Consider the following 25,902-nt stretch of genomic DNA (forward strand, 5'->3'; position numbering starts at 1 on the left):
TTGCCCATTAAGATTTCCAACGGAGGTGTTTTTCCTGCCGCGACCCCCCGCGGTCGGGTCCAGCCCGACATGCGACTCTGCCCGCACGTTCTTTCATTACAAAATGACCATTAACAATGGAATGTCCGAATAAACTCCTCATGCCGACTTCTTCTGAAAGTTCTCTGTTCTCTGACGACTTACTGGGTCAACAGAGCCTGAAATGTGGAAGTTTTCAACTTGAAACGGCGAGACGCTGCCGCCTCGAAGCGCAGATCGCCGTGGACCGTCCTTAAAGCGACACTACCAGACCAAAATCTCTCATCAGCCGTTAAAATTTTTACCGAAAACCAGCTGAATTTATTGAATGGTGTCCACTCAGTTGTGCCTTACAGTTTTGAAAAAATTTTTATCAAACAAAGCAACAGTCTCTGAGCCATTCCTAAACAATGAAAAAAATCGACGAGCGGGTGGATGACTCCTCACTCAAAGACTGCCCACAGGCGAATGACGTAACCGACAGGCGTGAAAAAACTCTTGCATGCCCACGAGGGTTCAAGCATGTCTGATGTAATCACACGTGATTCAAATCCATATGGTTTTTGAAAAAAATAATAAGGTCGGATACTTTTCTAATAGACCTCGTATATATATATATATATCACACAGCAAAGATGCGATCTTTCATTCTGCTTTTCATCACAAAAAACATAAATGTACTTCATAAGTGTTTTTACAGTTGACAGCATCATTCTGACCTCAGCACCAAGCAGACAACAACAAAATGAATTCTCCACATTCAACAAATCTTGAAAGAACATCACTACAGATTTTAAATATCTAAGGACAGATGGGTAAGTTTTTCCTCATTTTATTCTGTATTATGTTTATCCTGGACTGTATTTTCTGTCCAGCATTTACCAAAAGGTTAGGGTACTTTGAGTGGTGTATGGAAGCAGAATCTGCGTGTTTCACACTGAATACTGGCATTCCTCAGGGATGTGTTCTGTTCAACGCTTACACAGACTGGGTATTTGGGCAGGTTGTGGCCAAATACTTAGCAGTTTAGGTGCCTTTGATGACGAGGAAGGTTTGAGTGTTTTTGACTTCATGGACAACGCTGTGTGAATCCATGGATTAATAAATGGAACAGTTGTGACTGTGTTGAATGATTGGTTTCCAAAGTAATGATCAAACCCTTTGCTGTGCCAGACAAAAAATGTGGTACACTTTTCAATATGAATGGAGCATTTTCACCGTTGATCCCTTTGTAATCTTTCACTGACCCCTACATGGATTCAGCTGCCACCCTAGAGTGTTATTTAGTCCCTTGAATAGGGCAGTGCAGTCTCGTTTGTACCCTGTGTGATATCGCGGGATTTGACCACTTATGGGGACTGCCCCACTGCACAATATATACACAGCATAACTTCACACAGGAAAATGGTGTACCTGTTTTCAGCTGCAATCACCAAAGCAGTTACGAAAAGTGCAGTTTTTTTCAATTCCCAGTGGAGAAGGAAAGACGAGACAAATGGGAGACATCGCGTGAGTAAGCGTTACCTTACACAGCTAACCAGAGTAGCTGTGTTCTCTTACCTGCACAATCACCTCAACACGTTTGAGCTCCGGGTCATAAACAAACCACAACACATGTCCACTTTCCATCGTCACTTTTTCTTTGCATTTTCACTTTGTTTACATGTAATTTGACCAAAATCTCAGAGAAAGTGCCATTTTTCTGACCCCAGAAGTAGAAAAATTATGTAATATGCATCATATTTTATCCCTTTAGCGCCCGCCCTCAAATGAGACTGTGCTGCACAACTGCTGAAAACCTCTTTGGCCCATGGACTATAAAGACAAACTTTTAACAAATCTTGCAGGTAAATTTGAAAGTAAACAATTAAGCGTGTCATTTTCTGCTATTGATCTCTTTCAGACATCTTTCGAGTCATGTGGCATGAATCCTCAAACAAAGTGTAGCTGTCAGACATGGAAGCTGAGATGCAGAGCCTGAGGGAAGAGGTGGCCGAAGTCAAGGAAGCTTATCAGAGGAGTAATGTGTTCAGGAGGCACATTACACCAGAATGCTGGCAGCCCAGGAGGAACACTATCAAGAGATGCTGGAAGCCCAAAAACAGGTCATCAAAGAGATGCTGGAGGCCCAAACTAAGCACGAACAGGATGTGAAAATAAAGGAGAGCTTCCAGAAGGAGAGAGCTTGATTTGTCCATGGGTTTATCTACAGCAGCATTGTTGTCTTTGCTGCCAGATTTATGACAGCAGCTTACAGTGGGGCAAAAAAGTATTTAGTCAGCCCCTGATTGTGCAAGTTCTCCGACTTAGAAAGATGAGAGAGGTCTGTAATATTCATCATAGGTACACTTCAAGTATGAAATGAGAAAAAAAAAAAAAAAATCAAGGAATTCAAATTGTAGGATTTATAAAGAATTTATTTGTAAATTATGGTGAAAAATAAGTATTTGGTCACCCACAAACAAGCAAGATTTGTGGTTCTCACAGACCTGTAACTTCCTCTTTAAGAAGCTCTTCTGTCCTCCACCTGTTACCTGTATTAATGGCACCTGTGTGAACAGGTTATCTGTATAAAAGACACCTGTCCACAGCCTCAAACAGTCAGACTCCAAACTCAACCATGGCCAAGACCAAAGAGCTGTTGAAGGACACCAGAAAAATCATTTAGACCTGCACCAGGCTGGGAAGAGGGAATCTACAGAAGTCAAACTCGTCGTGTTTGGAGGAAAAAGAATGCTGAGTTGCATTCCAAGAACACCATATCTACTGTGAAGCGTGGGGGTGGAAACATCATGCTTTGGGGCTGTTTTTCTGCTAAGGGGACAGGATGACTGATCCGTGTTCAGGGTAGAATGAACGGGGCCATGTATCGTGAGATTTTAAGCCAAAACCTTCCATCAGTGAGAGCATTGAAGATGCAATATGGTTGGGTCTTCCAGCATGACAATGATCCCAAACACACCGCTCGGGCAATGAAGGAGTGGCTCCATAAAAAGCATTTCAAGGTCCTGGAGTGGCCAAGCCAGTCTCCAGACCTCAACCCCATAGAAAATTTGTTGAGGGAGTTGAAAGTCCATATTGCCCAGCAGCAGCCCCAAAACATCATTGCTCTAGAGGAGATCTGCATGGAGGAATGGGCCAAAATACCAACTACAGTATGTGCAAACCTGGTGAAGACTTACAGGAAACGTTTGACCTCTGTCATTGCCAACAAAGATTATGTTACAAAGTATTGAATTGAACTTTTGTTATTGACCAAATACTTATTTTCCACCATAATTTACAAATAAATTCTTTAAAAATCCTACAATGTGATTTCTGTGAGAAATCTTGGAGTCATTTTTGATCAGGATATGTCATTCAATGCGCATATTAAACAAATATGTAGGACTGCTTACTTACTACTACCGGCAATGCGATTCAAGCTCCTGCTGCGGTTGTACAGGGACCGGATAGCCCTTAGCAAAGGACCGCGGACCCCGTACTCCCGGAGCACTCCCCACAGGGTGCGCCAAGGGACATGGTCGAATGCCTTCTCCAGATCCAAAAAACACATGTGGACTGGTTGGGCAAACTCCCATGAAGCCTCGAGCACCAATATAAAGCGCCTTGGGGCAACTGTTTGTTGTGATTTGGCGCTATATAAATAAAATTGATTTGATTTCCTAGATTTTTTTTTTCTCATTTTGTCTCTCATAGTTTGAAGTGTACCTATGTTGAAAATTACAGACCTCTCTCATCTTTCCAAGTAGGGGAACTTGCACAATCAGGGGCTGACTAAATACTTTTTTACCCCACTGTATATTTTTACAAAGTAAAAACTCAGTTCTTCAGGCTGGTGTTCTCCTGACAGGCTGTGATGCCATATTCCAGTTTTATTTCTTGTTAATAAAATATTCACATGAAATGTTTTGCACTGCCGGTCTGTTTCATTGCACTTTTCTGGTGTTCCATCTGTACATGTGAAGGTCTCTCGATCCTCGTCCTTTGAGAGCAAGAGGCCTGGAAGAGTGTATGGCAGAGGTCTCAAACTGATTCCAGGAAGGGCCGAGAGGGTGCAGGTTTTCTTTGCAACCACACATTCCGCCAGGTGATTTCAATGATTAACTGATTCCATCTGCTCAACGTGACGTTAATCAGTGAAATCACCTGGTGGAGTGTATGGCTGCAAAGAAAACCTTCACCCTCTTGGCCCTTTCTGAAATCAGTTTGAGACCGCTGGTGCCTGGAGTCATGACGTCACTGGACAGAGGTGTTTGGTGATGCTGACATCTTTGTAGGAGAATGAAGGGCCAAGTGTCATGGTCTGCCGCTGCCTCTCTCCTTTCTTTTTTAATCATGTTTAGTTTAGTTTAGGGAGAGGTGCTGGTCTAGTGGTTAAAGCGTTGGGTTTGAGACCAGAAGATCCTCGGTTCAAATCCCAGCCTGACTGGAAAATCACTAAGGGCCCTTGGGCAAGGTTTTTAATCCCCTATTGCTCCCTTGTGTAGTGAGTACCTTGTATGGCAGCACCCTCACATCGGGGTGAATGTGAGGCATTATTTGTAAAACACTTTGAGCGTCTGATGCAGATGGAAAAGCGCTATATAAATGCAGTCCATTTACTATTTAGTTTGTGAGTTTTCTATGGCACACACCTGATCACCGCCACCCACCTGATGTGCATGAGCAGCTCATCAGCCACGGGTTACTTAAACCTAGGCTTTCAGCCTATTCACTGCTGGATTCTTGGTGGGTTTCCATGGTATGAAGCCAGATTCTTGCATTGCATCCTGCATGAGATTCCATGACCTTGACCTCATCTTTCCGACCGCTTCCATGCGCTCAGACAGCAGAGCTTTCCGCAGCTCATTTCAAGGTAACCTGGCCACCTCTAATTAGAGCTCATTGATGTTTTTGGTGTTTCCAGACACTTTTCTGTGTGTCTCCCGTGCCACTCTCTGCCCAAATCCACTTTGGAACTCTCCGGCTCTCAGCTACAGAGTGCGTAGCTCTGCCACGCTTCAGTTAAGTTGCTGTTTGTGACTGTGCATGACTAAAGAACTGTTTCCAAGAAATGTATCCCAAGAACTGTATGAGCTCTGGTGCATAACAGCTAAGAACTTTCCAAGTCGTTTCTGAAGTCGTGCTTAATTGGAACTGCGTCACAAGATGCTCAGCACCTGACCGCTGAAGATATTCATGAACTGTGAACGATTGCTGAACGGCAAATCTTATTTCCAGAACTGTGAATATTCCTGTTTTAAGCCTTCAGTGAACTGCTTATGGTTAAAGACTTCAATGTTATGAGTGCAATTACTTACCTCTGTTCTCCTCTGCTCTCTGCTCTGTACGTCCCACCTAATCCCGGCTCCAGAACCATATACTCCCCAAACCCCTCTGTCTGAACTATACAGTCGCACAGTGATCAGGAAAGAAAGCCACCCTGATCACTGAGGACCCCTCACACCCCCTCCACCACTCCTTCCAGTTATTGCCATCAGGCAGGTGGTACAGAGTTCCTCTGGCCCGCAAAAATATTTATAAGAAATCTTTCATCCTCTCCACTGTAGTAGCCCTTAATAAGACCAGACAGATGCTTGTGCTGTCAATTGTGTTGTCAATCAAATCAATTAATTTTTTTTTTCTTCTCAGTGAAGTTTTATGTGAGTATTTTATGTTTTTTATGAGCAAGTTGTTGAAGAAGAATTTGTGGGACAGACAAAGTTTATTCTATTCTATTCTCCAGGATTTCAGTTCTCTTTTCAAGACTGGCTTGGGAACCTGCAGCTCCCTAATTTCCACCACAACAGGCGCGCCCTGTCTTGGCTCAGCAGGCCGTATAACCAGCGCAGCATTTTTTTTATTTGTTTATTGTAAATAAATATCTTTTCAACCAGTTCTGTTCTTTGCTCCCAGCATTTAAGTCCATCACCAAGTACCAGTCTGGTCCAGTCTGGACCTCTAACCATAACACCAAGTCTTTCAGGTCCTGGTGCTTCGTGTCTTACTGTGTGGTTTGGACACTTGAGCCACTTTTCCACTAGAAAGCTCCAGCACTACTCGGCTCTACTCGGTCTGGTTCCAAGCACGAGCTTTTCCACTGCAAATGGTACCTCTTCAATGTGGGCAGGGTCAGCAGAGCAAACTGCAGTGACGTCGTTTTATACGCGACACAAACATAAACAATGGCGAACTCCGTGTGTTTACTGCTGTGTGAGTTTTTAAGAGAAAGTTGCTGGCGGCGAGAAAAACACACTTGAGACATACAGAAGACCTTGAGAATTCATATGAAGATGAAGACGAGAAGATACAAGCTGCTAGAGATGAAAAGGCAAAGCATGACAGTAAGCTAATCGTTAGCTTCCTAAGTAGTTCGTAAATAATTGATAACTGCAGGCTGTCGCTATTAACTATTAAAATTGTGGCTGTCAAAATAAAGCGTTAATATAGATTAATTACAATACCTATCAGGCCTTCAGTCACACTTTGCTCCATTTTGTTTTGACGTCAGTGACTTGGTCTGTGAATAAAGACGCGTTTCTGAGCAATAAACGTGTTAATGTCAATACTTTTTTTTACCAAAGTAACTTGCTTTGATAACTTATTGTTAAATCTCAAATGTGGGAGTTTGTGCATTTACAGACGTTCACGCACAAAATGTTGATTCGGTTTTAATGACCGTTAATTAACGTCGTCACTGAACTCGAACAGGCTTAAAACACATTAAAAACTTTGTTTTTCATCCAGATTTTAATGTTCAATGGACAAATTTAAAATATGAAATCTAATAAGATAATTATTAAAGGAGTCATATTGTGCAGAAAGAATCAGCCTCCAAACTCCCACAATTCTGTTTTTATAGACATTCTTTATATCCTTTTATTGTCATTGTACACATAAATACAATGAAATTTGCCTGCATTTAACCCATCCAAATTACAATTAGACAGTTCTCCCAATTTAAGACCAATTTACAGCTTGTTTAATTTTTTATTTATTTATTCAATGTTTTACCAGGTAAATCAATTGAGAACACTTTCTCATTTACAATGACGACCTGGACAATTAATACCTCGATATGTAACAAAAATAACCCTGATCATTTTTTACCTGATTATTAAATGTCCCAAACACACACAGATCTGAGTTTTTTAATATACCTGCAATTAAATGATTCATTTAGATTAACTAATCACAACCTTGTAATCACATTATTTTTTAATAACCTGACAGCACTCATTAAAATATGTATGCTGTATGTGTGTGTGTTTCAGATGGTTTTCTCAGAGTCACAGCTGCAGAGGTTCATGCCACAGAATGGGACACCTTTGTCATCATCATGTTATACACCAGTTATGTTTCACTGTGAAGTTTGAATAAATTATTGTACTTTTTGCTAAAATGTATCCACTTTTGTGTAACATCAGTTTGATTTGTAAAAGTTACCAAGGTTTACTGATTTAAAGGCTAACAATTTGAGAAGCTGTTTAAGCATAATCCAGTAGTAAAATACGTTTTACATTTAATGGGGTCATAAATGTAAATGTAACAGACAGTAAAACTGGTTGTTCAAATTTCCTTGATGTAATGGTGCCTTCACTGAAGTGAGTAAACCTTTTTGTTTATGTTAAATACCATTTGGTAAAATCTCAGTTTAGACATGATTATTCCAGCATCTGTGTAAAGATTCAGCCAGGTGTAGTGTGCAGTGTCTTCTGGAGAGGCTAAAACCCAAATTAAAAATTCTTAGAAATAAACCAAGATGTTTTTTACTGTTGACTCAGAATGAAATGACAAATTATGATACAGTCACATGAGTCAAATTGTTTACTGCAACAAAAAAGAGCAAATACACACATAAAAAAAGCAACACAAACTATACAAAAGTTTCATGTGTCTGTAGTCTGCGTTGGGGGCGCAGGTCACATGCGGTCATGCATCGCGTGCACAAGGTCACCCAGCATGCCAAGATATGCCTGATTAAATGCTGCTTCCACCACTGTTGCTTCCTCAAGGATCAGCCGGATGTGTCGATCACACTGAAACCAGTTCAGCTTCAGCCTCAATGTCACTCAAGATGGTCAGATTCTCCTGCTGGAACAGGCTCCCTTTATCTCTTGCCTGGACAATAATGAAGGTAGAAATGGGAAAGAAAGTTTAAAAAAAAAAAAATAAAAAAAGCTTCAATCTCTGTATGATCATTCCCCAGAGTTGCAGTTATCTTGGTCACTTTGCATAAAAATGATGTTCTTTCAAACTTATCCTCCAACAAATCAGATCATTTGGAGCATCATTTTGAAAGAACATGACTTTTATGCAAAGCGATCAAGATAACTGAAACTTTGGGAAGGTCCAGCAAAATTTGCTGGACCTTTGTGGGATTTATGACAATATTTATAGGTTCTGGATTTTTTTTTTTTTTTTGGTGAGGGGGGGGGGGTCACCCTGTATGTATATATATATATATATATATATATATATATACATATATATATATATATATATATATATATAGTATTTGGGAAAGTTAAGGTGATGTGAGACGTGTTATTCTTACCTGTGATGACACGTTCCTGTGTGGTGCTGGACGTTGATACAGATGTTGAAGCTGGTGTTCGAACCCTTCTCGCTTATGGAACTGGATTCTTCCAACAAAAACACAAAATGGCGACATGTCAAAAAAAAAAAAAAAACATCACCGTAATGGCACTAAATGAGTCAAATGTACACGTTTGTCTTCTTGCTGACTTGAGGTGTTTTTCTGTCAGAAGTTAATACTTTAAAGCGTAGCACGGGGTTAGCTATCTCGCTAGTTAGCAGTCAGCTAGCTCACTGTGTCCGCGTACATGAGACAACGATGTTACTTTAACACAAGTTTAGACGCACAATCTTCGTTTGTTAAAGTCTGCTTCCCACCAATGGGAAAAGGAACGTTAAACGGTGCTTTCAAGCAGACTACAGTCACAAAAACACTTACCATCCGTCGCTTCCAACAAAGACGAGTCCCGGTCATTCTGCCTCCCGTTGCTCGCTGGTGTTGTCCATAAACAGTGTTCCTGCGGTCGTACCGTTTCCAGCCCTTTTACGGTCCGACCTGCTCCGGTCATTGTGGTCCTTTAATCACTTTTAAGCTTTTTCAGCTGTTCTCTGAGTTGCTGTAATGTCCGGTGAGCCGAGTGCGGCCTCATTTCGGATCACTTCATCCACTCTGTATTTTCTCCTCCGCCACCAAACATAAACGTCCGCAGCTCATCCACAGACCACGGTGTGGTTTTGTGCGAGTAAAAAAAACAAACAAACAAAAAAAACCGCCGTGAAACGAAAGAAAACGACGGTCGCTGTAACGCCGCTGTGACTATTTAAAAATGGCGGGTTTTGATTTTCCTCTCAGACGGCGCACTCATGACTCATCCAGTGACAACGTTCTCTGACCAATCAGTGGCCAACAGCCTGTTGACGTGACATTTTAGTATCGGCTCGGCTCGCTTGAAACCACTCCCGAGCAGGTACTAAAAAAACCTACCCGGTACTAAAAACTACTCTAATGGAAAAGCGAAAAAACCGAGTAGAGTCGAGCCGAGTAGTGCTACTTTTGTGAAGTGGAAAAGTGCCTTTGGATGTTAACCTGTGAGGAAAGGAGAGGACAAGAGGTCTTAGGTACTCTGTCTCACTTCTGAGGAATCTTAGGAACCAGTGGACTTACTATGTGTCAAATGAACAGTTACTCAGGGAGACTCAGAAGAAATCTGCCACTTCTACTGTGAGGTGATGCCAGCTACAACATTTTGCACATGTGATGCATTCCTCTGTGCACAATCCAGCATGCATTTCTGTCAGTGTTGAGGATTCCAGCAACTGGAGAAGGCCAAGGGGACTTCCAGATTTCATCTGGTTGTGGCAGATAAATGGTTCCTGTCAAGATGTCGGGATGGACTGGTTGTCTGCCTGGATGGTTGCCATCCACAATCACGCACAGTACCAGTACATGCTTCCTATACCTGATGGAAAGGTGGACCAAACTCTTTCCACTGGAAGAGTTACCTCAAACTATTGCAAATAAAAAAAATAATTCCAGACAAACTGACCTCTAATTCTACTTTTTGGAAAAAAGTCTGAATTGTTAAAAAACAGAGTAACCTGGATTTATACATTTTCAGGCAGGAACCAGCAGACTCCAAACTTCAAACATTTAGGGGCCAGTCATAATTCCAAAGAACCAGAAATGATTTTAAGAAGGTTTTGTGTTTTCAGGGTTCTTCCTGAGGAATTGGATTTCTTTGTTTTTGTATGGTCTAGTTAAATTTAAAAAAAAAATCTTGTGGATAAACATGCTCAAGAGATTAAGGAGAAAAAGTAGATTCAACAAAACATAAATCAGCAAGGGCAAATATCAATTCAGTTCCTTTATTTGTATTATTGTAGGTTTGTCAAAGATTTATCTGTCTTTTACTGCCCTCTGGGTGGAAAGGACTTAGATGTGGCAACAAAAAAGAACATTTTATCAGCCAATGCTCCACTTTAAAGTCACTTTCACGTGAAGGCTGCAATAAATTTAATCAAAACGGGACTAATTTTACATTCATTAATGTGAAGTTCATAAATGGAAAAGAAGCCCTCAATCAAATTCCAATTATTAATTTTGTACCCTGCCACATTTGTCCATGAAATGTGGAGTTGCGTCAGGAAGAGCATCTGGCGTACAACTTGTGCCATGCCAATATGCAGATCCACCTCAGATTTGCTCGGAAGTGCAAACAAGAGAGCAGCTGAAGGGACTTACTTACACAACAGAGACACTATGATGTGCTGGTCAATCTGTAACCTGTGGACATCCACAGGATGGGTAGCAGAGTTTCCACTAAGTGATTAATAATTTCCAGATATATTACAGGCTCTGTAAATAACATACAACAGGCTAAGATATGATTACTTCAGTCTGCTCTTCCCTCTCATTCTCAGACACATATGGGCCAGAGGGGGCACTCTACACTGCCTGATATTGTCTGCAATAAGTAGCATAACCTACAACTACAGTGCAGATCTTTGTTGTTTGTGCCCGTGTCTATCCTTTGTAAAATATGGATTAAAGAAGAAAAACTTTGTAATACATGGTTTGTTTGATGTTTCACTCTCTGTCTGCCTGTATTTGCGAGTGTGGTCCTGTCACTCAGTCTACCTGACAGCTGTTTCACGTCACTGTCAGCACACCTGTCATTGTTCTCCTCATTGTTTGTTGTTGTCCAATCGGCTGAGCACTCCCGTTTTGCGTTCGGGGTCGCCACAGTGGATACCAGATCTGCAATGGTAGTTGGCACAAGTTTTACGCCGGATGCCCTTCCTGACGCAACTCCCGTGTTACCTGGAGAAACACACGCAGCCGCTGGTGTTCCAAAGAGGTCCCCCATCCAAGTACTAATTAGCTTCTGAGATATGACGGGATCAGGCTGACACAGAGCAGATCGTCACTATTTAAGCTGGCCACAGTGGCGGGGGTGGTAGGCCAAGCACTTAAGTGTGCTCCTTTCCAGTATGTAAGGTTCCTGGTTAAACCCGCCTGCCCATTCTTTTATGGAGTTTTGTAGCTGTTTTTCCTTTTATTCTTCCATTTTTGAGTTCTGCTTTATGTTATCTGCACTAGTCTTGTGTTGGATATTTAGGCTTTTGTACAAAGTTTTGCATACATTTTAGTAAGCATGCTCAATAATTTTTCCCTGTGTCATTTCACATTATTCCACATAACTTAATTCATGGACGTATGATTTGATTTCTTTACATGTATAGATGACTTGGGGTGTTACTGACATCTGGTGAAAAATTCATGTCAACACCACCTTTAGACATATATTAATTGAAGAAAAATAGTGACGTGACCAATACTTATTTTACCCGCTCTGTGTGTACTGAGTTCAACAGTTTAAGTGCAAAACCCAGTCACACATTTTTAGTTGAGGTCAACATGTGCTTGGCTGCTGAGGTCACTATCAGTAGATAAAATATGACAGAATTTGAACAATCCATTTTCATTGTATTGATGAAAATTTGCACATCTTCCAATGTGTTTTCTATCATTTCTATCTTCAAAAGCATTTTTCTTCACTTGAAAACTGTACTTAAAGGTTTTATATCTAGCTAGCTATAAAAGCCAGATAGACAGACAGACAGGCTATATGAAAGTAAACAAGAAAAATGTATAAATTCTGCACAAACACTTGAAAAAGCAACAGCATTAATAAAATAACCAAGCCATGAGAGCACAAGCAGTTTGCTTTTTAGTATGTGGCACTCTCTAGTGGTAGTTTTCTGCTATGACAATTGAAAATTGCTGTCTTAAAAATGAAATGTAACAGAATTAAAATGTAGCTTTTGTGGGAGACAGTAAGTTGTTACATAATACATTTAAAAATAAATGTATTAAACTCATCATTTTTACTTTAGGGTGATTCTATGGTAACGGAATTACGACGACGGGAAAATCTGTCCATATTTCAGCTCCCCATTAAAAATGTGCTCCGATTGTAATTCCGTTACCACAGAATCGCCCTTTAACAATGTTTATATAATATATACAGACATGGGAATTAAATTTGCTTTGGTAAATTTTAAAGTAACTGTGACATTTCACAAGTCATGAACCATTAGAAGAGTAAAATAAAAATATTCCAAGAGTTTGTTTTTAAAAATAATTTTTCAAATGTCATTTCTGCTTCTGGCTGTCATTTGTTTAAACTCTTAGAGTGGAACAAAGTGTATTTGTTTCAAAATAATATGTTAACATGTAGCTGTGGTTGTTGGTATCTGTATTTTATGAAATTAAAAAAATTGATCGTAAATCTTATTATTATATAGTAACTCAAATTATAGTGCAATTAGTTGCACCACTGCCTTTTTTAATATTAGCTGTTAAGGTTTGTTCAATAGAACATTTCAGTTGAGATAACAGATTTTTCATTGCATCTTTAAAAGAATAATCTCTCTCATAGTGCATACTGGACCTTGAACATTGTGCAACATGCGCAACAAACATGCTGACAATCACACCCTCATTCATTTTTAGAATAATTAGCAGATTTAAAATGAAAGTGACTGAACACTACAACTTTTGAAAACTGCTCCTGTAATTACTTTTTAATTAAATTACAATTATATTGCATTTACTAGAATCAAGTTATCTGCTCTGAATCAAACATTTGTGACATAACATTAACCAATCCGCCAACTAAACAAACGTTATGATAAGAATCTGAGTAAACACCATTTAGAATATGAGCCATATTCCATATTTATTATCACTGTCTTATGAGGAGAAAGATCAGCAGGAAATCACTGAATCACATGTTTTATTGCTCATATTTTATATTGTTAAAAATGTTGTTTTACACATCAGCTCATACATACTATTCTGTGTCCTTTATTTACATTTTTACCATTCACTCATTCGTTAATTCAGCCACATGCATCCATCAAATAAACAGCAAAAAGGTGTGGATTTTGAGATGACTGTTATCTACCTGCCTAGTTAAGTGTGAGGGCAGGACAGTAAAAAGGCTGTGGAACAGCTACACCAGGAGGTACAGCACACAGTCTCCCAGGCTTCAGACCCAGATGTAACGATGCTGTCCGCAGAGGAGGAACACCTGGTGGTCCGGACCACCTGCTCGGGCTCATCGTCCAGATCTCGCAGCTCACTCACCAAAGCAGCAGTCGAAGCACATGCAAAGGCTGGGCATACGCTGTGCGATATTTTCAATCGCTGTACTTGGCTCCAGCTTAAACTGTGCGACAAAACCGCAGGGGTTAAAAGTTCAGAGAGCACGATTCATGTTCTCACACTGTACGGCCTGATGCTCTGATGCGATCTGACTGCTCACATTGTACGTTCAAACACCACTCGTCGGAAGCTTTTTTTTCTTTTTAAAAAAAAAAATTATTTCATGCCTATCAGTGCACAGTGAGTGAAATCAGGTGGGGGAGACTGAACGTGTGTGCACACACAGCAGACAGCAACATGATCCATGAGAGGACGGTAAAAAAAGAAAACAAACATTCATAACAGGTGTTGCTACTTACACTGTTGTATAAATAAACTATATTTCATACGGAGTCATACAGCTGTGCAAGGTGCAGCAACTTAATCCCTCATCTGTTGTAAATCTCACCCATATTGGCCTCTCTTCATTGGCTTCCTGTTAATTCTAGAATAGAATCTAAAATTCTTCTTCTTACTTATAAGGTTTTGAATAATCAGGTCCCATCTTATCTTAGGGACCTCGTAGTACCATATCACCCCAATAGAGTGCTTCGCTCTCAGACTGCAGGCTTACTTGTAGTTCCTAGGGTTTGTAAGAGTAGAATGGGAGGCAGAGCCTTCAGCTTTCAGGCTCCTCTCCTGTGGAACCAGCTCCCAATTCAGATCAGGGAGACAGACACCCTCTCTACTTTTAAGATTAGGCTTAAAACTTTCCTTTTTGCTAAAGCTTATAGTTAGGGCTGGATCAGGTGACCCTGAACCATCCCTTAGTTATGCTGCTATAGACTTAGACTGCTGGGGGGTTCCCATGATGCACTGAGTGTTTCTTTCTCTTTTTGCTCTGTATGCACCACTCTGCATTTAATCATTAGTGATTGATCTCTGCTCCCCTCCACAGCATGTCTTTTTCCTGGTTCTCTCCCTCAGCCCCAACCAGTCCCAGCAGAAGACTGCCCCTCCCTGAGCCTGGTTCTGCTGGAGGTTTCTTCCTGTTAAGTGCTTGCTCACAGGGGGTTGTTTTGACCGTTGGGGTTTTTACGTAATTATTGTATGGCCTTGCCTTACAATATAAAGCGCCTTGGGGCAACTGTTTGTTGTGATTTGGCGCTATATAAATAAATTGATTGATTGATTGATTGATTGATTAAATCCTGTTGTCTGCTGTGTGTGTGTGTGTGTGTGTGTATGTGCATATACGTTCAGTCTCCCCCACCTGATTCCACTCACTGTGCGCGCTGATAAGCATGAACTTTAATATGATATTAGGTTATTGCGAGGGACCGTTAAAAAAAAAAAAACACAAGACTTTACATGAGATCACTGTTTGCTCTCTCCGGTGTTTGCTCACGCACAGTGCGCGACGTAATCAGTGCGTAGACGCTTGTAGCGCTGCTTCAACAGCGCGGAACCCTCACGAGTCACGACGGCCGACCAAAATATCAAACAGGTTTGATTTTCATCCGACCATATGATTCCCGATCGGGAGGTGGTTGTGAGATGTTAAACGCAGCTCGTTACTCCATGTAGACTGCACGATGCAGGACGCACAATTAAGCTGAAACTCGGCGCAATCCAAAAAATTCTCTCACGAGTGAAAAATCGGCTGAAAAAGGGACAAAACTCGCACAGTGTAAGCCCGCCTTAAATGAGACAAGCAGAGCTAAGTGCAACCTTAGAAGTGCTAAAAGAAGAAAAGGAAGCAGAAGCCGCGCTCGCTGAAGCCACTGTGTGTGAAGCAGCAATAGCAGATGAGCGGGGAAATGTTGTCAACACATGGATCAAGGAAACAACATGAGGAATCAAGCCAAGGTCAAGACAAGACACAACTTAAACTGAACTCTCACATGTTAAGCCAGCTTTCAGTTTCAACCCAATCATACAGACTACAAAGCTATACCTCAGATATTCATCAGACCATCTCGGTGAAGACTTACCAGACACTAAAAAATTCACCCAAAAATGCCCCTCCCAGTCAAGGCAATATAACAATGAGAACAGTGACTTTGCTCATCTTGTCAAATTTCTGACCAAAAGAGATTTAGTCACAGACGGTCTAACAAAATTTACAGACAGTGCAGAGGACTACTGGAGAGCTTCCTTTCATAACGCCATAAAGGGGTTAAGCTTAAAGCCCAGTGAAGAGTTAGATTTGCTCAAGGGCACAATTTAGAACTAGAAATTGGGGGGGGACAAAGTGCGAGGCCCACAATGCCGAAGCCCATAGGCCAGGGGTTTCTAGATAAGCTCAGATGCATTCTGAGCATCCAGAACAGTAATTTTAATGTTTTGAGACCATAAAGTGGACACCATTTGACTTATACAATTTGAAACTGTGGATATAAGTACTTTATTCTGAGAATAGCCAGCACTGATTTTGTTAACATCCTGGTGTAAATAAGGTATCACCACATGTGTAGAACTCAAAAAGAATGATAGGTTGAGTTTTCATTCAAAAAACAACTGCAATGTGGTAAAATGTATTCAGAAATATGAAAGAACAGGCTCTTAATAATTATTAACTATCGCATACTGTATTTTTTTTTCCTCAAGATTTGTTTTTGCCTAAGTTTGAAAAAACAACAGATCATAAGTTTAGGATAAATTACTTATCATGAATTTAATTTTCAAAGTGGCACTAATGACAACACTCATACTGAACATAATTTCGCTTGCATAGACTGATTTTGGAGATCAAGCAATAATTGCAGATCGCTTTCTGAGGTCCCAGATAGCTTTTCTGATTTCCTTTTCTAACTTTCAGAATTTAGTAAATTAGCATATGATCCATTGATACTTATGTGTAGACACTAGTCCCTAGAGGCAACTATTTTTGGTTTCAGATCTGGGCAAATGCAGTCCCAGAAAATTCAGAATGTGACAAACAAGAAACAGGTGTTGTAAACAAGTCAATGCTGCTAAAAATACAAATTTGCAGAAACAAAGATACTATTCTGACATGGTTTTTCACATAAGACTGGCATAGCATGTTCAAGTACACACATATATGTCAGAAGGTGGGGGGGACATATCATATTCTGTCCCCCTGGTTGAAAAGGTGGGGGGGACATGTCCCCCCTATCCCCCACCAAATTGTGCCCATGGATTTGCTCACCTGATGGCTCAGAGAAGAATCGTCCAAACAGGCCAAAAACATACGCTCTGTCCATCTCAACAATCCAGCAGAGGGCCTATGTTGAGTCTGGACACAGCTACATCAATGTTATGGCACCCCAGAGGCTATTGAGAAGTCTCTCCTTGACAGACTTGAATGGTTCACCAAGGTTTCAAACAAAGAGCCCCCAAAACTAGGAGAACTTAGTGACCTACTGTCTGAAATCGATGCAGCAAAATCTGATGACTCTTTACCTGGACTACTTTATTTGAACACCTCATGTGGCATTGCCCCAATTGTTGATAAGTTGCCGATAAATCTTCAAGACAACTGAATGTCCTTCCATTTTCATTCTTTTGTCGCTTCATACAAGATGAAGCAAGGACGAAAAATGACCCCAGTTTTAAGTCAGCCACTTCAGCTCCCACCTCCACCCCAGCAACTCACAACAACCACTTTACAAGATCTGTTAAGTCAAGACCTCCTGTTGCTGTCCACAAAACAGAGGTAAAGAAAACTTGCAAAACAAGCTCAGTCAGTCCAAGTGAGTTCACAAACAAGCAGTGTCCCATTCATAAGAAACCACACTCAAAGAAGTGTAGGGGTTAGACAAGCATTAGACGAGCACAAAGCGTACCTCAAGGAACACATTTGCTTTAGGTGCTGTGATTCTTCCACTCACCAAGCCAGAGACTGCAAGGCAGAAATTATATGTTTGGAGTGCAACAGCACCAAACATATTGCTGCACTGCATGTGGGTCCCGCTCCATGGACACAAAATGTAAAAGCTTAAAACAGTACTCCAGATCAGGGCAGGGAGCACAGAGAGGAGTATGACGGGGAGAATAATCCAGCCTTAGAGACCAGCTCAGCATGCACTCAGGTTTGTGGGGACTGAAGTGGGGGGGGCTCCTGTTCATTCAGATCTGTAACATGTGATTATTCTTGGACAGCAGAGTCGTTCTTGGCTATATCTACAACGAGTCAAGGAGATTTAATGTCTTTGTGAACAATCGTGTGCAACGCATCCGACAAATTGTGAAGGCTTTCCGGACAACTTGTCCGGAAAGCCTTTCCCTCTGTAGTTGTGGGCTAAAGAACAACAACTTGTCCAGAAAGCCCTCACAATGGGCCTCATGTATCAACGTTGCGCACTTGTGGCGTAAATTTACGGTGTAAATTTGAAGTACACCAAAGTTGCCGTGACATGTATCAAGCAGTGCGCACCTGCCCATTTCCAGCGTACGCCTGATGTGACCTTGATAAATGCGGCGGGTGAAAACAATCGTAATTATAATAAACACGCCCATAAATATTCAGACTCCGCTTCAGACACACCCTCATTTTACGACATGGAAGCCAGGAAGACGGCAAAGAAAAAGAACTCCACCAATCACGACGCGTGCCAATAGAGCGTCAAAAGCGGCCGTGGCATCAATTGTTTTGTAGTATAATCACAAAAAGTGTTACAGTGGTCCCTCATTTATCGCGGGAGTTACGTTCTAAAAATAGTCCGCAAAAAATGAAGTCCGCGACGTAGTCAGCGTTATTTTTTTTACAATTATTATAGACGTTTTAAAGCTGTAAAAACCCTGTAAAACCAATTTATACACGTTTCTCAATCAGGCATTAACATTTTCTCAATTTTCTCTCTTGTGTAAACACTCTCAAAGTTCAAACCTTAGTAGAAAAATAAGACCAAACTGTTTTCAGGCCCAAACATTTGTTTTAGAAATAAAAATAGAACGTTTTCCTATAAATAATTATGATGGCTTTTAGAACTAACGAATTTAATTTTATTAATTGCTAACTAGAGCACAATAGGTGCTAATAAAAGCTATTGTTTAGTCAATAGCCAATAGCAGTCTGCCTCTCGGTAAGAGGGGTCTGGTTAGGTTTAAAACTCCAGCTTTTGTGGCTTCTTTTTGTTCTTCTCTACAAGAGTCAAGACAGAAGTCAGACTACCACAGCAAGAATTTTAGCTGAGGAAGCTTCTGCGATTTGAAGCGAAATGTCCTCGCGTCAAGCAACCCAGTCCAGTCGAAGATTCAAGCTTCTCTACTATGGAAACCACCTGGACAACTGTGAGCCTTCACAGAAACACCAGATCAGCAGTCTCATTTACTCATGTAGTTTGTTGCAAGTTAAGAGGAGGAACTCGTTTGCAAAATAATGGCAGACCTTCCTACAGAGCACGTTAGTACCGAGCCACCATTCTCTTATGTCGGCATTGACGTGTTTGGCCATGGTCAGTTTCTTCTTGTCGCACTCGGCGTGGACTTGCTAGCAACAAACGATGGGCTGTGATGTACACCTGTATGAGCACAAGGGCAGTTCACCTTGAGCTCATAGACACTTCTAGCTTTATCAATGCACTCCGCAAGTTCTTTTCAGTCAGGGGACCCATGAAACAGTTGAGATCAGACGGTGGGACTAATTTCACAGTGGCATGTAGGGAGCTCGGTTTTAACAAGATCCCTGGTGACACAAACGTTGAATCATTCCTCAATGATAGTGGGTGCACTTGGGTCTTTAATCCGCCGCACTCATCACACAAGGGGGGGTAGTTGGGGTTGCACGCAAGATCCTAGACTCCAAGCTAGCTCAACTTGGTTCCAGGCCCCTCATGCACGACATCCTGACCGCCTTCTTGGCAGAGGTGGTCGCTATCATCAACACACGGCCGCTGGTTCCAGTGTCTAGCAATCCGGACTACCCATTCATTCTCACTCCAGTCACGCCTCTTGCGTAGAAGGTTGGAGTAGCTCCTACACCTCATGGTGACTTTGAGGAGAAGGACCTCTACAGGCAGCAATGGACCACATCCCCCTGAAGGATCCCCTTGTGAAGAGAAACCAATGGCCAATGGGAGTGGTTGCAAAGGTTCATTTTAGCAGTGATGGACTTGTTAGAAAGGTAGAAGTTAAGATAACGAAAGATGGTAAGGCTACAGTTTACTTGAGACCAGTTACAGATGTTGTTCTCCTTGTATCAGATGCTGCGCTACAAGTTTAGTTTTGAGGTATAAGTGTGACATCTTACGGATGTCAGGTGGGGAGTGTTCTGGCTCCCAAAGAACCACCTCAGTTATTATTTTGGTGTTATATATAGGTTCATACAGCCTATATTTGTTCTTTGCAATATTTTTGCATGGAACATTTTATTTTGGCAACATACCGGAAGTGGTGTCACGTCACTTCCTGTCTGAGAAGAAGCGAAAGACCTGCTGCACCTGTCATGCTGTGTTTTAAGCCAGCACAGCCTGTAAGTAAGTAAGAATTACATATTTTATCAGAATGTTTAGTACTAACTGCCATGTGCCGTTATGTGAGTAATGCACCTGAAAACCAAGTGTTTTACCAGATGTTAGCATAGATGGTAATTAGCCATTCACTAGTGACCGTTAGCCTGTTAATCTTCTTTGGCTGTGGCTTACTGTATAAATTTAGGGGTTATTATTAGGTCAGATGTTTTGCTGCTCATATTTTATATTGTTAAAAATGTTGTTTTACATATCAGCTCATACATACTATTCTGTGTCCTTTTACATTTTTACCATTCACTCATTCGTTAATTCAGCCACACCATGCATCCATCAAATACAGTGGTCCCTCGCTATAACGCGGTTCACCTTTCGTGGCCTCGCAGTTTTGCAGATTTTTTTTAGTCCAATTTTACATGTTTTTTTTAACAGCGCATTGTGTTCTGCGTCCTCATCAAGCAGGCCAGTCGCGGCACCACGAAGGGAGAGTATGTGCATTGTGTGTGTCTGTTTATAAGAATCTTCTCGCCCAGAAGAAAAAAAGAGTGCAAACAACAACCCATAGCTGTGTTCTTCACTCGGAAAAAGATACCTGCACTGAGGTGTGACTCAGTGGAAAAAGACGTGACAGCGGAGCAGCGCCACGACGAAGAGGCGCGATCAGAGGAACTGTGAAATACTGGTCAGTCACTATTAATAATTTCTTATGTGTCCAACCTCGTAGGTTGATCGTTAAAATTAAATTTGTTAGTTCTAAAAGCCATCATAATTATTTATAGGAAAACGTTCTATTTTTATTTCTCAAACAAATGTTTGGGCCTGAAAACAGGTTGGTCTTATTTTTCTACTAAGGTCTGAACTTTGAGAGTGTTTACACACGAGAGAAAAGTGAGAAAATGTTAATGCCTGTTTGAGAAAAGTGTATAAAGTGTGTAGTGAGGGGTTTTACAGCCTTAAAACGTCTATAATAATTGTAAAAAATAACACTGTCTACTTTGCGGATTTTGCCTATTGCGGGCTATTTTTAGAACGTAACTCCCGCGATAAATGAGGGACCATTGTAAACAGCAAAAAGGGAACAAAGGTGTGGTTTTTGAGATGATGGTTATCTACCTGGCTAATTAAGTGCAAGGGCAGGACAGAAACTGTAACTTCTTTTTGTGTTTGTCTTCTTTTTGGATTTATTTGAGGAGTTTTGGGTGTACTGTTCCTTTAATTTAGGCTTCAGCTCTGTGTGTTTGTTCCCTGATGTTGTTCTTCCAGTATCATTATTACTTTTGATTTCTCTTGTGTACAACTCCATGATATTCTTCCTCTCAGTGTTGTGAAAGTGTAGGAACACGGACCCACAACAGGGGGGCGCAAATGAACGGACAATGGAGAAGGTAAATAACAAGGTTTTACTGTTGTGAAACGTGCACAACCAATACAACAATTGACAATTTGGGGTTAAGCCGAATTCCACTGGTGTCGTGTGGGCAGGCTCGAAGGTAGGAGACGTCCGTCCAAGTCGAACCAGAACCATCCAGATTTCCTCTGCCACCGAACCCTGGAAGTACTGGAACCGCCAAGTCCCGAATTCCCAGGTGGCCACTGCCTCCGCTCGTCGGATCCGGTACTGCTGGCAAGAGAACAAAACACACAGGTGTGGATGCGGCTGCACCCAGTAACACAGAGAGGGGAGAAGCCGTCTCCACCTCACGTCACAATACTGCAGGAAGGTGAGTACTTATCTGAAGCAACGGCTTTGAGTAGACAGCTGTCCTGCAATGCTCAATAAGAAAGGCAATATTACAGCAGAGAATCGTTACCTCTATCTTAAGGCGATATCTCGGCATCGAGGTGGAGACGCCGTCCTGATGATATACCTCCGTGCTGAGTGGAGTCAGCTGTGTCCGGTAATGGGTGACAGCTGTCACCCTGGCTGCTCTCATCAGGCGGCAGCGCCCTCTGGTGCCTGGAGCCCGCACTCCAGGCAGGGCGCCCTCTGGTGGTGGTGGGCCAGCAGTACCTCCTCTTCAGCGGCCCACACAACACTCAGTGTCTCCCTCTGGTGCTCTTTGGTGGAGCTGCACTAATCTCTGGCTCTTAAAAACACTTGTTTCTCCTTCAGTTGCCTATTTTTTTTTTAATTTGCATCCAGTTCCCTGTGTGCCTTTGCTGACTGCATTTCAGTTTCTATTTCAAGCACTCCTTGACACTCATACAGTTTAGAAAGCGGTTTCTCGTGAAGTAACATTTATTGATCAGTGTGATATTTCTATTATCAAAACTACTAGTCAGTACTTTATCGTCCAGCTTGTAGCAGTATAACGTTGATCAGGAGAGAGTTACTCTCTACCAGCCATTTCCTAACACGAGAACAATAAAGTTCTGGAGCCCATCACAATCTCGACCGACACCTACCAAGATGAAGTATTTCCATATATTATTCCATTCAACATGTTTAAACTAGGTCAGATAAATGAACAACACATCATGTAAATAAATGTTTGATTACATTTTTTTTAATTCTGTCATTTAAAACATCATTACTAAATTGAAAGTCAGTTGTTGAGGGCTTTTTTTTGTTTGTTTGTTTTTGTTTAAATGACCTCATGACCATCCTAGCAGGAGGATGTGGCCTACCCTTTAGGAACCCCCTGCTCTAAGTGGGAGGATCTGGAAGGCGGGGTCTGAGGGGATCACAACCCCCTTTGATGAGCAGCTGACCAAAGGTGTAATTAAAATATGGGAAAGTTCATCCATGAACAACTTATGATTTTTGAGCATCGCTGCATTCAAAAATTAGAGTTACAGAATAAAATTTGTATTAACACGATGAATCGAGTCAGCATTAAGCTTCCCGGACTGCCTCAGGACACAGGAAAACGGCTATAGATTTTTAACATTTTGTGGTGGGGGGGGGGAGAGACTTGGTTGGGTGTGCCCCCCTTCACCTGAAGCTGTACACCTCCACCCCCGATACCATTTAAAGTGGGGGAATTGATTAAATACATGTTTGAAAGGTATCTATCAAACTTACAGGATTAAGATCAAACTTAATCACGGATTGATGGGCCTGTAGGCAGAAAGCAGCAATTCAATTTTTCAAGAGCATAAACTGACAAAGGTCAGAGGTCAAGGTCAAATTTCTCTCCCCATGCTAAGAGAATGGAAAATGGCTAATTTTATGGATTCAGTTCATATATTTTATTGTTGACAAACTTGCCTGTGCATCATTTTCTCTTTGTGACACTGAAATGTGGGCATGGCTCCACTGAGCACTTTTGAACAGAGTTCAAGACGTTTGCTGGCACAAACCTCTGCAATCAGGTCTCCGTTCTCAGCGTGCACCTGAGCGATCGCTCCAATCTGATGACACTGTGAGAAGGCAGCATAGAGTTCGATGTCCTGCAGCATCATTGTGTCTTTGTAGGCCATAAACGCTTTGAAGGAGTTCACTCCTTTCTCTTTGGCCAGCATTTCCATTTCATTCTTCACCTGCACAAACAAACGTTTGGAGAATAGCATGAAGAAACTGTTCACCTCACAGGAAAATAAAACTACACTTTGGGTCACTGCTGCAACTAAACCAAAAATTTCTTATAAGCCACTTTTTCACCATGTCACTCCACCACGTCACAGCAACATGCAGCGAGTAGTCACAGCAGACTTTAGGATCAGCCTTGCTACGCCAGCGATCGTAGGCCTCCAGGAGAGAGGCACCTTTTTGGGGAATGGCAAAATCCAGGATCATTGTGGTCCCTCCGGCCACTGCAGCCTGGACACACACAGGAGTAACATGAAGGTTACCAAGAGGAGGGAAGAAAAAAATACAGAAATCTTTCTTTTAGAGAGCCATTAATTTGCAACTAAATGGTCATTCATGCACACATTCTTGTCACTGTGCTGCTTCACATTGGTTCATATGTTGCGTGCAGACCACCCAGGTCAAACAGTTATTTGCACTGTAAACATTAAGTCTGTGAAAGTGCATGACAACATTGTGCAGAGCCCCACAATCAGCAGCCAAAGTCAAAGACCTTTGTACAGCTGTATAGTTGTGCAAAATGAAGGTGCCATGATGTAACTCAGTTTGTGGATGTGGTTTAATGTTAAATGTGGCTGGGAATTCATGTTACTTTGTTAAACATGGTGATTTTCTTTATCACTTATTTTTGGGGGATGTTTAGATGATTACTGAAGTTTTCATAAATGTGCTAAAAAGGATTTACAGAAAATTAGCCAAAAAAGTTGGAAGCAGGATTTTTTTAAGAAACTTTGTAACACTGTAAGAGACGACATTTTTTTATTAACTAACTTTTCTGAAACTCAGGTAAAATATTTGGTCCACTCCCTAATATGCACCATTATCCACATGTTATATTGGCTTCACCTTAAAGTTTTTAAAGGAGTGTGTGTATGCATAAAATATTTTTAAACAATTCAGTGAAAATCCTGGGCCAGACAGTGAATGATTTAGTGATGACTTCTGTAAAACTGTGAAAACATTCATTCATGTGGTATTGAAACAATTTCATTTGGGGGGTGGAGCCAGGACAGTTTGTAGCCTAAAATGAAAGTATTTTAACTGCAAACATTGTTGATCAGTTTATTTTATTTCACATTCATCATACTGGATTATAATTAAATATCACCTTGGTTCCAATGTAGAAGTCATCTGCAGACCTGCTGCCCATGAACTCAAACTCCATGTGGGTATGAGGGTCGATGCCACCTGGTATCACCAGCTTATCGGTGGCATCGATGACCCGCACTCCAGCTGGGATCTTCAGATTCAGCCCAACATCCGTAATTTTGCCATCTTGGATGTAGACATCACTGATGAAGGAGCAGTCCTCATTGACGACTTTCCCCCCTTTGATCAGAATCCCTCTGGGCTCAGTCATGTCTGCAGAAAAGCTGCACGCAGAGTGAACACAGTGTGATGGAGCAGCAGCTTTTTGTGCCCCTGAACTTGTTTGCATATGGGACAGCAGTTGTGGGCACAGTTCTGCTAATCCACTAACCGCTAATTATCTAAGCTAACGTTTTTGTTAGCAGATTAGCTTTTCAGATAACTTTGAAAACCATCAGCAGACCAATTAGCTTCCAATTAATTTAGTTCCAATAACTTTTAGACCGCCGACATATTTTCGCGGGCATAGTGAATAAAGTTTAACAGTTAAAAGCATTTGTAAAGTCTGAAATCTTAGATTTTATTGCCTTTCACTCTGGGAGGGGTGCGAGGATTTACCCAAACTAACTCCAAATGACTAAATTAAGTACTTGTATTTATTTTCAGAAATGCGCTCCATTCTCAAAACAGTACATGAAGTGCTCTCTCTCACTCACTCCTTCCCTCTGTCTTGTTGTCTCTTTAGAATGCTGAAACAATAAACAAGGGATGTTTAAGTACATTTGTGAGTACTGGCAATTTTTTTTGGGGGGGGGGGGGGGCATACAATGGACTCTGAACTTCAAGATCTGATGTTACGAGCCCTGACAAGGCAGCAGTGAACCCTGCTGTACATCTGCAAAGGTGAGTACCGTTTGCTTTCATGTACCGTTTTGAGAACGGAGCGCAGTAAGTCTGTTTCAGATGATAAGTGTGGATCCTTTTTCTCTGAAAAGGCTTTATTTTACTCTTTTTGGTGCTACATGGATTAGCTCTTACACGGCTTATGCTCATGCTCTCGTCTTCTGTTTTGTATGGGGGGGGGGACATTACAGCGCCACACACAGGCCTGGCATATGTACTGCAATGTTAAACAGAGCTTCGTGCCAGAGAATTTGCCT

General features: G+C 41.4%; 1 protein-coding gene across 1 annotated transcript in view; it reads right to left on the minus strand.

Annotated features, from left to right (window-relative positions):
- The window catches only part of dpys (dihydropyrimidinase), a 71,798-nt gene extending 46,740 nt beyond the window's left edge, over positions 1–25,058 (minus strand). The window contains exons 1-3 of the mRNA XM_034173807.1: positions 24,762–25,058; positions 23,726–23,884; positions 23,425–23,604 (exon numbers count right to left, since the gene is read on the minus strand). Coding sequence (XP_034029698.1) covers positions 23,425–23,604; positions 23,726–23,884; positions 24,762–25,013 — 591 coding nt within the window. The 5' untranslated portion in view covers positions 25,014–25,058. The remainder of the gene's footprint in view (positions 1–23,424; positions 23,605–23,725; positions 23,885–24,761) is intronic.
- Positions 25,059–25,902: the final 844 nt, after the last annotated feature.

Source organism: Thalassophryne amazonica, chromosome 7, assembly GCF_902500255.1.
Source record: "Thalassophryne amazonica chromosome 7, fThaAma1.1, whole genome shotgun sequence".
Classification (NCBI taxonomy): Eukaryota; Metazoa; Chordata; class Actinopteri; order Batrachoidiformes; family Batrachoididae; genus Thalassophryne; species Thalassophryne amazonica.